This window comes from Macrotis lagotis, chromosome 2, assembly GCF_037893015.1.
Source record: "Macrotis lagotis isolate mMagLag1 chromosome 2, bilby.v1.9.chrom.fasta, whole genome shotgun sequence".
NCBI classification, from domain to species: domain Eukaryota; kingdom Metazoa; phylum Chordata; class Mammalia; order Peramelemorphia; family Peramelidae; genus Macrotis; species Macrotis lagotis.
This window is the reverse complement of record NC_133659.1, coordinates 45055390-45069409: the sequence shown is the minus strand read 5'-3', so window position 1 is coordinate 45069409 and position 14020 is coordinate 45055390. Positions and strand designations below refer to the sequence as shown.

At 37.9% G+C, this 14020-nt stretch overlaps 1 protein-coding gene across 1 annotated transcript in view; it reads right to left on the bottom strand.

The window, feature by feature from the left end:
- The window catches only part of LOC141510980 (vitellogenin-2-like), a 63813-nt gene extending 50233 nt beyond the window's left edge, over positions 1-13580 (bottom strand). The window contains 4 exon segments of the mRNA XM_074220347.1: positions 818-979; positions 2321-2572; positions 12777-12951; positions 13498-13580. Of these exon segments, the coding sequence (XP_074076448.1) occupies positions 818-979; positions 2321-2572; positions 12777-12951; positions 13498-13580 (672 nt within the window).
- Positions 13581-14020: the final 440 nt, after the last annotated feature.

Genomic DNA, 14020 nt, shown 5'->3' with positions numbered 1-14020 from the left:
ATTATGTCTAATTATGTCTTATGTCTAGTAGTGACTTTCCTAAGGTCACACATGCAATAAATAGAAGAACTGGAATGTGAATCAAGTTCTTAAGAATTTCATGAGTCAGGGCTAGAGAAAATTCAGAAGAGAATACTTAATGGACTAAGAAGAAACCAGATGTAGTTTATGTATAACAGGTCAGGAAAAACTAGTTAAACAGAGTAACTTTGAACAATACTATTATTGGGAGTAGGACTTCAAAGTTAGGAGATTCAAACTTTATGTCTCATCTCCCCTGTCACCCCAGTTTTTCTGTGACCTTAGGCAAACTTCTTGGTGTTTCTGGGACTCTGTTTCTTCACATTATATAAAAAGAGAAACAGAAAGATGATTCCAAGTCTCATATACAATGATTCTAAGTCTATGATACATTTTACACTATAAATATTTCCCATAACATGGATTTTCCTTATGCTGGTTGTAAAATAGATTTTTATGGCTCATTTGTCAATGACTATATTTTTAGGATTACTTGGGAGAAGGAAGGGAGGGAGAGAAAAGTAACTACAGTGCTGAAGATTATCATATAAAAGAGTGGGAAAGAGCCCCTATCTGACCCCTAGTTGATAGTAGCCCAGAAGGAGCTAGAGGACACAGAAGTCGGAAGACAAAGTGAAAGATTCCAATCCCTTGGTTGCCATTTTGTTCCATGACCCTGAGCAAGAAATCCAGGAAAAGTCCCTTTCTAACTAGGAAATAAATGGGTTGTCTACCAAAATGGGACTTTTCTGAGTCTAAAGAATGGCTTGGGTCTTTTTTATACAAATGGTTGCACCTTGTCAAATTGAGGAAAGACCTGTAAATAAGCCATTCCTGTCTTTTTGGCTGCCTTGTCCTGACAGTTGTTGAGACCCCTGGATTTCATGATGGAAACCTGATGATTTCTCTTATCTTCATGGATGATGTAGTTAGTATAACATACACCACCAATTCCACCCTATGAAGAATGAAATATTCAAGTCAAAAACTTTATGGTAGAACTTCCATTTTCCTCTAGAAGAAAGTGAGTAAGCATAAAACCTGAAATGCAGATCATGGAGTTAATTGGATGGAGAATCAAGAAAATTAGGTTCTAATTCCAACTCCATCAGGACTTCAATGGACAAGCATAAGCAAGTCATATTGACCCATGTACCTATTTCTCCTATTAAAAGACTGGATAAAATAACAATTTCTTTATCTTTCACAAAAAGTTACTATCAGATTCAATTAAGATGAAATGTTTTGAGAAATATAAATTAACATACAAAGCACTGCCTTTTGGTTGTAAGGGGTGCAGTAATTTTTTTTGTATGAAGTAGTGTAGAACAAAATGTCTTTGTTACCTACATCTTCTCCTCCTCTTTCACCCAAGTCTTTTTCAGTAGAATTCCCAGGTTAATTTACATGGACCCAGGTAGAAACCAAGTATATACTATGATAGGTGAAATATATTTTTTCACTATTTCTCCAAAAATTAACAGATTGAGTTCAAAGAAGTCAGAAACCTGTCAGAGTTGGAATTAATATATGTTTAGGGTTCTACTGGTTTCTACTGGCACTTGTAACTGTGGGTATGACTCCCCAAACTGGGTGCTAACAATCGGGGGTAGCTATGAGTTTGATTCTTAAAAAATAACTAAAGTAGCCTTAGAATCCATGTTTAAAAAGATGAGAACCCTTCAAGCTGGGGAAAATGAAATCAAAGGAAAAGCAGCAAAGGGAGGCAGACCTTAGTAGATAAGAGAGCTGTGAGGTAGCACAGCAAAGAAATAGAATTAAAGTGGACAAAACTAGCATCTAACAACATACTTTATTTGCTTCCACTGATTCTTCAAAGAAACAACAAGCAAAGAAGTCAGAGGAGGATTCTGGCTGGAAATGGATCTAGAAATATGAATTACAAATTATTATGTTCTCTAAGCATACACTTTTAAGCAGGTACCCTCTATCTCCGATACATGTTGTCTTTCCCACCTTGCTCAAATAGGAATTGGTGGTTAAGCAAGTCTCATAATGGGGAATTACTTATCATTTATTTTTCCATTATTTAATCAAATAATATTAATCAGATCAATGTCTTTTGATTTGAATTAATGAGCCCTTTGGTTGGTCTAATTTAAAAATACTTTGGTGGGGGCTCTTGAGCTTTAGGTTTTGATTGACTTGATTCAAAATCCACCACAAAATGATATTAATTTCATGGGAGGTCCACAAATGAAAAAAACCCCACAAGTTATATTGTAATGAACATCATTTGGATGTTGAAAGTAAATAGACCTAAAGCTGAAATGCTTACCTCTTGTAAGTAATATATATTTTGAGACTTTTTGATGGTGATATGCAACATATTTAGTATCCCTCTTACTATGTTAGCAGCAATAGCTGGGGTGTCCTTTGGGGCATAAATGTTGCCAATGCATCCATTATTATACTCAAACTTAAATATTTGTGTAAGACCAGATGCAATTTTCTGGGTGAGCTTAGGTGAGTAAATGAATGAATCTTTAGGCCAGATACCGGTGTATTCTTCTAGTTGTGGAGATAGACTCTAGAAGGGGAAAAAAATGGGAAAAAGCACATCATCATAACCAAAGAAATGAGTCCTCCCTTCTAATGCAAGCAATAGTTAATATTATACAAGCAATCAACAACTCTGATTTTATTTATTTTACTCCCTGTGCATTTTTCTCCTAGGAGGTCATTTGGAAAAATGGCAGAGGCACAGTTGGCAACCTCATTCCCCCTGGGGACAATCTCTTTCTGAAATAGAATCCAGAAGGTAATTGAGAAATCTGTGATTTAGGTTCACTGACTGTACTGGACAGAATCTGAAATGAGACCTTTTCATCATAGTGTGTGCCATCTTGGCTTACCTTGTGCTAGCTGTGGAGGACAGAACCTGGTCGCAGCTCTCCCTACCTGTCCACAGTCTCTCTTCTCACTCTACTGTCCCTCTCAGAGCACTCCCACTATCCATTCTTCTCGCTCCAGCTTTCAATGGTACTACCATCCTCTGTCCACCTTGCTCTGGTCAACTCGAAGTCCCAAGCATGCCCAATGATGGTACACTTGAGTTCCATCTCCATTCATGCTTGTTTGCATTGACTGCCTACTCTTGAGACAATCTTCCTTCTCAGTCCTTGGTATCCCGAATTTCTGATAACTAAGAGTCGTGCCTTCTTAGAATCTTCAGAGGAAACTCCCTCGCCCAGTGCAAATCAACAACTATTTTGAGTCTTGGAGAGCAGCTTATTCCCCTGCTATATTTCTAGAGAAGCATCTAGGAGGCATGGTGGATAGAGCTCTGGGTTTGGGGCCAGTAAAACTTGAATTCAAATCTAGACCTTAGACATTTACTAAGCAGTGTAAACCTGGCTTAGTCACTCACTTCTATCTGCCTTAGTTTTCCTCAACTGCAAAAGGGGAATAATGATTAAAAACCCACCAACTAGGATTGTATTGAGAATAGGATGAGATAAAATTTGTAGAGTCCTTAGCAGAGTACCCTGAAAATGGTGGCATAAAACTTAAAAATTTGGGATTAAAATAAAATGACAGAAAATATGGGTTGAACATGAAGTCTATTCTCTAGGATTTACCACTAAACGAATAGGTGGAAACCATCTGTTCAAGGTGGCCGCACTGAACAGAGAGCGAAGGGAGTATTTATCATAAATAAAGGGTAAGAGAAATCATTAACCTCCTTGGAGACCTGTCTATTGGTTGCACAATGTTAAGTTGCACAATACCTTATGCAATGCTATCTGGTCTAAATGAGAATGAATTGTTATCTCTTTCTGGATTTAAGGTATAATAAGGACAGGACAAGTTTTCAGGCTTCCTAATCATTTGTCTTCCTGAGTTTGTAATGAGTATATGGAGAGATAACATTCCATTTCTTGGAAAAGGAAAAAATATCAGACTTTTTCCTAGGAATAAAAGATTAAATATTTATTAAAATTTCTCAATAAATACTTTTTGGGAATGTTATTTTTTTTTCAATTACATGCAATGATAGTTTTCAACATTCATCTTTTTGCAAGCTTTGGAGTCCCACATTTTTCTCCCTCCCTCCCTCCCTGGATCCTCCTCATGTTAGTGAGTAATCTGATGGACAATCAAGCATATAGTAGTCACTTGATAAATGCTCATTACCTACCTTCCTCTTGGAATCCTTGGTTTCCCTCACTACTATTCTCTACTGAAGCCTTCCTGATCTTCCTAAGCCCCAGGCTGCTCATATATCCAAACCAACTCATAATTATTTTCTATCCACTTCTGTATATACCTATCATCTCTACTATTCAATTGAAACATTCTTGAGAGTGGACAATATTTTGCTTTCGGTTTAGTTTCTCCAACCTTAGCACAGTGCCTAACACTATGACCACCTGACTACGTATGTAAAGTCTCCACTATTAGATTGGAAACCCTTTGAGAAGGGGAACCATTTAATTTTGGCTATTGTGTCCTCTGGGATTAGCATAATGAGCTTAATAAATACTTGTAGATTGATGGAGAGTTTTTCACTTCCCTAGACTTTTGCTCTTTCATGGGCAACATCCTCAACATTCTTCTCAAAAATAACAACAAACATGGAAATTTAACATCACCAAAAATAATTCTAGCTAGCATATATAGAGTATTTGTGAGTCATTTTATGAATATTATTTCATTTGAACCTAAAGTTTAACAATTTTAGGAAGTGGTTACTACTATTTTCTCTATTTTACAGATGAAGAAACTGAGACAGACATAGGTGAAGTAATTTACCCAGGGTCACACGGCCAGTAAGTATCTAAGTTTGGGCTTTATCGCAAGTCTCCCTGATGCCAAGTGAATCTCTTAATCCACTGTGCCTTGTTGCTAAAGAACTCTAAAATACTGGAAAAAACCAGTTATGGAATAAAAGGGATTAAATTATCAAAGTGGATATATAATAAAGTAATAGAAGCCTCAGAAATCAAATGAGAGCTTGCTCAGTACAAAATGCATTTGAATCACAAATGCAATGAAGGAATTCAGAGAAAATGGGGAATGAGCAAAAACACAATCACAAAAAGAAAAGGAAAAAGAGATGGGTATAATGATGGAATCTTGGGACAAAACAAGCAGAAAACTCAGTGGTTTAGAAAAATGGTGTTGGATCTGTTCCTCTCAGGGGAGGAGGAATAGATTTATCCAAAAATGTTGTGAATGAGTGAGCTTTGAATATTTAATTACAGGGTTATTACCATGATTTTTATGAATTAAGATTCAGTTTCTCCAGTGGCAACATGGTGAGATTAGGCTAGCTGATCTCTGAGGTCTCTGCAAGTCCTAAAATTTTGTAACTACAGTTTTATGATTTGATGTTCAGTAAATCATCAGGAAAAGATTTTATAGAGCAGTGGTGGAATTTACAGAGCATGACAAATTGAGCCCAAAGCTCTGAGGGGGGAAAGCAGTGTGTAAAAACATCAGAAATGCAAGCCTGAGTCAGACCTATGATTCATCCAGTCCAGGAATCTATCTCTGAATTGACGTCGAGAGATGATTTGCAAATATACATACACCAACACATCCCTATCCGCTCCTAATCATCCACAATGGATCCATCATTCAAGAAGTTATCTAAAGACAGTATTCAGTTCTTCGTTCACCCACTGTTCCCATCTTCTCAACATTTTCTCTGCTCTCATCTACATTAATGTCACTCTATTGACTTTTTTGATAAGTGGTTCGGTTCTATTTACTGCTTGCAGCTCCCCGCAGCTCTCCACATCTCCCTAGAGGACTGAAACATTTCTGTGGAAGATTTTTCAAGTCCTACCCCCTGACATTCCTTAAAGTTCTCAATTGTCATAATGTCTAAGCCCTCTCCTTTTCTTCTGTACTTTAATACAGTGACATTTGGGAATCAGCTTCATTTTGAAAATCTCTGGCTCAAAAGTCGAGTCTAAGTGCAGCCTCCTTGAGCCCTTCTTATTGTTCTAAATCCATCAAAGCTACCCTTAATCCTCATTATGATCTTTGATTCCTTGCAACTCTTTTCTGTTCTGTCCATCCTAGAATTCTAGAATCTCAGAGTTGAAAGAGATCTCAGGAATCCAACCCATACCTGGCCAAGAACCTCTTCCAACCAGCGCATTCAAACTTGGGATAGCTCTAATTATTAGAAAAACTTTTTGTTACATCAAGACTAAATTTTCTTCTTTTTGTGACTTTCATGGATTGTTAATGGTTTTGTGCTTTGGGCAGAACAAATCTAATCCCTGTCCCATGTAACAACTTTTAAAATACCTGAAGTCATGTCTCCACATCACCCAAACTCAAGGCTTCATTTCTCCAGGATAACTATAACCAAATTTCTCCAAATCTCCTATGGCATAGATCTGAGGCCTCTCACCATCTCAGTATCCCATCCTCTGGAAAAAAGAAAGTTCTCTTTTCTTGTGTCAAACATTCTTCATTCTGTTATTCTATCTTCATGCTTTCTCACGCTGGTAAATGGTTCAAGAGAATAAACTGCACAATGTTGACTTTCTCATCACCTTTGAAAGTGCTTACAGTCCATGACCTGATTCTATCATTCCTTGCTAAATCTAGTTTTCTTTCTTCTTTTTATGGTGGTTATAAGAGAGGGGAAGAGGCATCAATTCTCATCTTGAATGTGGTATACCAGACGAAGCATTGACTTTGATATCAATCAATCAATCAATATTTATCAAATACCTGCATTGTACTAAGTGCTGGCAGATACAAAAAAAAAAGGATGACATCGCATGAGTTTAGTCCTAACTCTCACTTACTACGTGCGACTCTCTGGGACTCTTGGGGACTCTGTTTCTTCATCTTTAAAATAAAAGGGTTGAACTAGATGACCTCTAAAGATTCCTCCTGCTCGAGATGTATGTTCTCTTTAAAGAGGTGGATATCCCTTTGTTCTTGGAATTTTCCTCTTGTCTTCTATGACACTACACTAGCCTGTCTCCTTCAATCTACATAAAAAATTTTGCTTTCCCCACAGCTAGCTCTTCTCTGTCAGCCAGCCCCAGAACTCTCCTCTTATCTCTCTAGAATCTAATCCATTACCAACCAGATGCAGAGTGACTCCCAAATCAGTATCTATGAGGCTGGTCTTTCTCCAGCACACCAATTCTGCATTTCCAATTGTATTTTGGATAATTCCTCTTGGATGTAGATTGGTAAAAGCAACTTATTTAATATATCTAATACAGACCTTCTTATTTCTAGCCTCAAACCAGATTCTTTTACTAGTGTTCCTATTTTTTTTTAATGAAAGAAAGCTTAAGCAGTCCACACTTCCATTCTAGTGAATAGAATACTGGACTGGGAGTTAGAAAGTTAGACTTCTAATCTGGCCTCAGACTCTGACTAGCTGTGTGACCCTAAGCAAGTCATTTTTCCTGTCTGCCTCAGTTTGCTCAACTGTAGGATGAGAATAACAATAGCACCTACCTCCCAGACTTGCTGTGAGGATCAAATAAGATATTATTTGCAAAGCATTTAGTGCCATTTCTAATAGAAAATATCTATTCCCTTTCTTCTTCTTCCCCTTCAAATAGTAGTGCTAACTCCTAGTTGCCCAGGCTAAGACCTTGCAATGATCTGTGATTGCTTCCTTTCCTTCAGATCCCTTCATCCAATCTGCTGCCAAATATTTTTAATTTTCCTTTCTCACCTCGTACCTTCTCACCACCATTCTTTGTGACACTGTCTTCCTAAATCTACCCTATGTCCCACTGCCATTTTAATTAATCTTCCTAAAGAATAACATTGATTTTGTTATCCTCTTTCAGTTACTCATTAATTGTCTTTCTTGTTCTGATCTCTGTTCAATCTCCTCTGATAGATCTGATGATGAAGTTCCACTCAATAAGAGAGGGTGTCCTCCAGTGCTCTGTCCTGAGTTTTCTTCTCTTTTTTGTTTATACTACCTCACTTGATGATTTCATTATCTCCCACAGGTTCAATTGTAATCTCTGTGTTGATGATTTGAGCTTAATATATCCAGGTTTAGTCTATTACCTGAGACCCAGTCCCACATCTCAAACTACTAATTGTTTAGTTCAAAATGGATGATGCCTAGGAGCCACAAATTCAACACGAGCAAAACAAAACTTATCTCCCCCCCCAAAAAAAAATTTCCCATGTTTCCATCTCCCCTAACACTCTGGAGGACATATCTTCCCAGTCAACCAAGTCCTCAACTTTGATGTAATCCTTTAATTCTCATTCTCCCCTCCTTCATACAAGTTAGTTACCAAATCTTGTTACCTCTACCTTCACAATATCATACAAATTGAACCCTCCTCTCTATTCACACAGCCATCACCCTAGTTCAGATTGTCATCCCCTCCTTCCTAGTCTGTTGCTGACTCCAGTCTCCATTCCTATCCACCCATCACAATTGACAAAAACATCAATGGCTTTCTATTACCTCAAGAAAAAGAACAGTCTCTTTGGTTGATATTTAAAACGTCAACACCTCGTCTCTTTCTATTTTTCCAGTATTTTTTGCTTATTAATCCCAGCCATTCATTCTACAAGTCATCCATCCATACTGGTCTGTTCTTTATATCACTTTTTGTAATTCCAGGTTTCTTTCCAGACATGCTCATATGAAATTAAAAAGTTTGCACAAAACCCAACCAAAGTAGCCAAAATTAGAAGGAAAGCAGGAAACTGCTAGGGTACGGTTTCTCAGCATGTATTTTGCTTCTTTTAGAGAGGTTCTCACCCCCAAAGTGCTTTCCCTCCATCATACTGAAAACTTTTCTCTAGATCTTTTCACCTGAAGGAGGTGTCAGTAGGACATTTAGATGATCCCACTGTAATTCTTCACTATCAATAACATCACCGGTTACTGTTTGGATTAGATATTTCCTGAAAGATATCCCTTATGCCACTTATAACCCACAGATTATCATCAGAAATATGCAATAGCCTATTGTTATCCATTAACATGATCTGTGTCACCTTAGGCAAATTGTTTCACCTTCTTGGCCTTCCATTTTCTTGTCTAAAGTGATTTTGGGGTCCCCTCTAGTTCTAAACCTGCAATCTCAAGACTTTATGGTTTTTTATTGTTCTTGGTGAATGATCATTGTCTTTGGTTCCCCCACAACTTTGAGCTTTTAAAAATTATGTTTATAATTTGCTAGGACCAGCACGATAACATTTATGTACAAATGACCGGATAATTGTACAAGAGAGCAGTGGGTCACTGCCCACACATAATTAATTGTATAATACAATTTTGAGTTAAACTTGTTGCCCAGCTGTATGACCTACTTTAGATCACAAGATTGTAGATTTTCAATAGGGATCTTATAGCTCATTGAGTCTAATGCCTTCATTTTATGGATGAGAAAATGAGGCACAGTATAATTTGCCCAGTTTAAGTATCTGATACTTCTGCCCAGCATTCATATCTCAAATGAGATTTTGAGCCTTGGTCTTAGTGCTTAGCATAGGTCCTGGTCCATAACAAACACTAAACAAATGCATATTGACTCAATGACTAACTAATTCTAAGTCCAGAGCTCCAGCCGCCTGTCATACTGATGAGATAATTCAAAGGATGAATTAACTTTCAACAGCTTGTTACAGCCTGAACAATAGACATTTTTCTCATCCATTAAGTTTTTCCTGTTAGGCTGATCACTTTTGAAGAATCATCAATCTTCCTCGAGGAGGACCTGTCACATCATAGAGGAGACATAATCAGTACAAAATCACTCACTAATAGGATGCTCTGGTGGATTTCATCATCCATAGAGAGTCCCTTTTCCATTTGGATCCTGCACCAGACAGCTGCTATCCTGGGAATAAGGATACCTTGCTCGGTATCTCCAGGAATATTGATCAGTTGTCTCAGTTCCTGCTCAATAGCAAACTTGTACAAAGAGCTTAATAATAATAATAATAATAATAATATAATAAAAATAATAATGTTTTATCCTTCATTCTCAAAGACCATGACAAGCACATGAATTGGATTTGAATGAGGGGCACTGTACCAAGTCACCAAGCTCACTTTCTCCTCTGGAGTCATCTGGGTCCAGTGGCCAGTTATGAATCAAGATGACTGGAGATGGTCCTGGATGCAAGGCAATCAGGGTTAAGTGACTTACCCAAGGTCACACAGCTTGTAAGTCTGAAGTCAGACTCTGATCCTCCTGACTCTGGTCACTTTTCAGCTTCAAGAAAGCCTTAAAATATGGTACCCCAATTGAATGCATCAGTCTAGATGCAGTCTAACCATGACAAAGAACAGCAAGATTATTTCCTTCTTATTCTTTGAAACAATGCTTCTCAATGCAACTCCATATTGATTTAGTTTTTTGGCTACCATATCATACTGTTGATTCATGCTAAATTTGTGGACCAATGAAAACTCCCAGATCTTTTTCAGTTAAATGTCTATCTAGCTACACCCCCCCCATCTTATACTTAGGAAATTTTTTTGAACCAAACTGTAAGATTTTATATTTACCCCTAACAAATATCATCTCATTAGATTTGGCTCAATGTTCTGCCCTTTTTTTTGAGACTTAAATATGTTATCAGATATGTTAGCTGTCCTTCCAGTTTCACATGGACTGCAAATTTTAAAAGTATGACTTCTATTGTTTTGTTTATTTACATCATTAGAATGTTAAATTACATAGGACTAAGCACTTATCCCAAAGGGACTCTATGGGAGACTACTTTCCAAGCTGACATCTAACAAAGAATGTCTACTTTTTGGGTCAGGTCATTCAATCCGTGGAGGATCCACATAATGGTACACATCGAACTGAATTAATATCTAGCTTTAAGTTTCTGCAAGTAAATGCCGTCATCCAGGAGCTGTGAGGACAAAAGATTCACCATGATAAAATTCTGTCCCTATTCCTAAGCAATTATTTTGAGTACAAGTCACATTCACTGGGGGAAAAGACAACAAACCTTCATTAGTTTTAAAAGTGGTTCTTATTTTTGGGCTCATTTTTCATTGTGTCATTGAAGTATACACAGGAAACTTTATTCTCACGGATTCATAGCACTTTGGGATTTAAAGATGTAAGCAGCTTTAAAAACTATCTAACCCATTGACTTCATCTTACAAAAACAGTGGGGAAAAATAGCCAGTGGAATTTTAAGGGAGGGATAAAACCCAACCAACACGACTGCTGTGGGTAGTGATTAATCAGCAAGTTCCACCAATTCATTGACCCTGAGACTTGAGCCTAAACGAAACCTGCCACTCAGACATAGGATATTAGGATCATTGTATTGATCATGGACTGCCTGAAGTAATGAGTTTTACTAGAGAGTGAAAGTCATAACTACTCATTTGTAGCTATGACATAAAATAAAGAAAAATCCATCTAGTCTATTCACTTTGTTAACAGATAAGAAACCTGAAATTCAGAAAGGGACAGTGTGTAATGGATAATAAAGATCAGGAGCAGAATATGAACTCCGATCCTTAAATTTCCACTGTTGTATAATGGTTCTTTTATTCAAAACTACATTTTGATTGTGTCCTCACATGAACCTTGAGGAAACAGAGTTTTTTGGACATGCCACTGATCCCCAGTTTGCTTGTCAACCTCAGATCTGACCTAGTCAGGTTCCATCTGGTCAGTGGAACTCAATACCCCCAGCAAGATTCTAAGATTCTGCCCTCTAGGTCCATGTCACTGACTCCATCCTCCTATAGCAATTTCTCAACTTTTTTTATGTTAATGATTTCTTTGTCTATCTGTAGAAACTATGGACTCCCCCTCTCAAAGTAATGTTTTTAAATGCATAAAAAAAATTCTAAAGAAATCAAAGATTGGTGAAAATAAATGTTTTTTTCATATCTAAATTAATGGACTCACATAACTGTCGATCCATAGAACTTTGGGGGTTCTGTGAACCCCAATATAACAATCTTTGTCCTAGAGCAAAGTGGAAATCACAGCATCTACACCATCATCGACTAGTCTAGAAGCCTCACCATATCTTCTGGGTGCCTGTCACAAGGGATCAGTATTGTTAAGCTCATGCAGTAGAAGAGGGAATACCAAGGAGAACTGTAACTCTGTGAATAGAGAACCAAAGAAGTCTGTTGTAATGAGGAGACTGGTGAGAGGTTTAGAGGAATGGCCAAACAAGGGTAAGCTGTTCCGTTTGACACGAGAAGCCCCATGGAGTACCGTAAAGATGATGGATCTTCAAATCTTGCCTCAGACACTATGACCTCAGGCAAGTTGCTTTACCTCAGTTTCCTTATTTACAAAATGCAGGAAATAGTCTCTTGCTACCTACTTCAAAGAGTTCTTGGGGGAAAGTGAATTATTATTAAGAAAATGTTCCATGGAGGTTGAGGAGAAATCATTGAAGATGAAGATTAAAGGCCCCAAATCTACTTGTAGCATGGGTGGATCAATTTGGGAGACATTTGGAAAACTACTTACTTGTAAATAACCCTATTTGAGGAGGTAGTAGACTAACTAAATAATTTTAAAATATTCAAATCTTGGTTCCTAATGGATTCAGAGCTGGAAAATATCTCAGAGTACATCTAATCTAATCATCTCATTTACAGATAAGAAACCTGAAATCCAAAAAGGTTCAGTGTATAATGGAGAATACACATCAGCAGCAGGATATGAACCCTTATCCTCAGGTTTCCGCTGTAGTATAATGGCTGCTTTGTTCAAAGCTACTTTTTGATTGTGTTCCCATATGAACTCATCTTTTCCCAGAAGTACCTTGAGGAAATTGAGCTTTTTAGACACTCCTCTGATCTCCAGTTTGCTGGTCAGCCTCAGACCTGACCTTGCCAAACCTCTTTCTGGTAGCTCACTCAGAATCACACCTTGATAAGCATACACATAGGTCTTACTTGGGTTGAACCCTGGTTCTGGAAGGGAAAACACAGATGAGTTTGGGACTTATGACTCCTCAGATGCTCCCCATTGAAACCCATGAAATGTGAAATAGAAAAGACTTAACCGTAGCATACGTCTCACTCCCTGTTAAAATAAATAAATCAAATGCCAATATGAAAAGTTCTTTAGTTATGGAACAATGTTATTATAATTGAACAGAAGAGTCCTCTGAATCAGAGGACTAAAGGGAAGTTAAAGTGGGATTCTTTTCTTCCCCTTTCCCTCCTACTATCTAGCCTCAGACCCCTTACTCTCTCTCCAGATCAGGGTCCATAAGGAGAAGACCTATGTTAAAAGAAGAATCAGTAACTACTCCCATGGTCCCCCACAACCCTGATCCACAGCAAACCATCCCTATACCTCCCTGCTCCATTTTTCTATCTCCACCATTACTCTGGCAAACACACACTATCACCTCCATCTAAAATATGTAATAGAGAATCAGAAGATGAAATTATCACAGAGGATCCCTGCCTAGAGTCTTATGATTTGCTTCCAGTGATACTCTATCCTTGTAATTCTTCCAGCCCTGGCTAATGTTCCTGCTTCCCATGCTGTGGCTCCCAATGGTCATGGTCTTAACTATGAATTTCTGCATTTATAGGTTCCATCAATATATTTCATGCTTAAAGGTTTTCCTCAGTCAGATTAGCTTGGGGAAAACAGGACTCAAGGATCTCTAAGGTCTCTTCCCTCTCTGACATTCTTTGAGAGAAGACATGAACACTCACCTGCAAGAGAGAACAACAGGGCCAAGGTGACTCCTTTCATCATGGTTATGAATGCTGAGCCTGGGATAGACAGTGGCTTTTATGACAGGAAAATAAATCCCATGTGGTCCCCTTTGGGTTGTTTGGCTGGATTGCTCTTTTTTTAAATCATCTGGGTAAACACTCTGCCAAATGGGGGACACTTCTTTTTTTTAAACATTAGGTGTCACTAGTTTTGTCCTGCCTGGCCTTGTACCTCTGTCACTAACTTTGTGGCCTTGGGTAAGTCATTGATTTCTTTGGCCTCAATTTTCTCATTTGTGAAGGAGAAGGGGGGTTAGATTGTGTGATGAT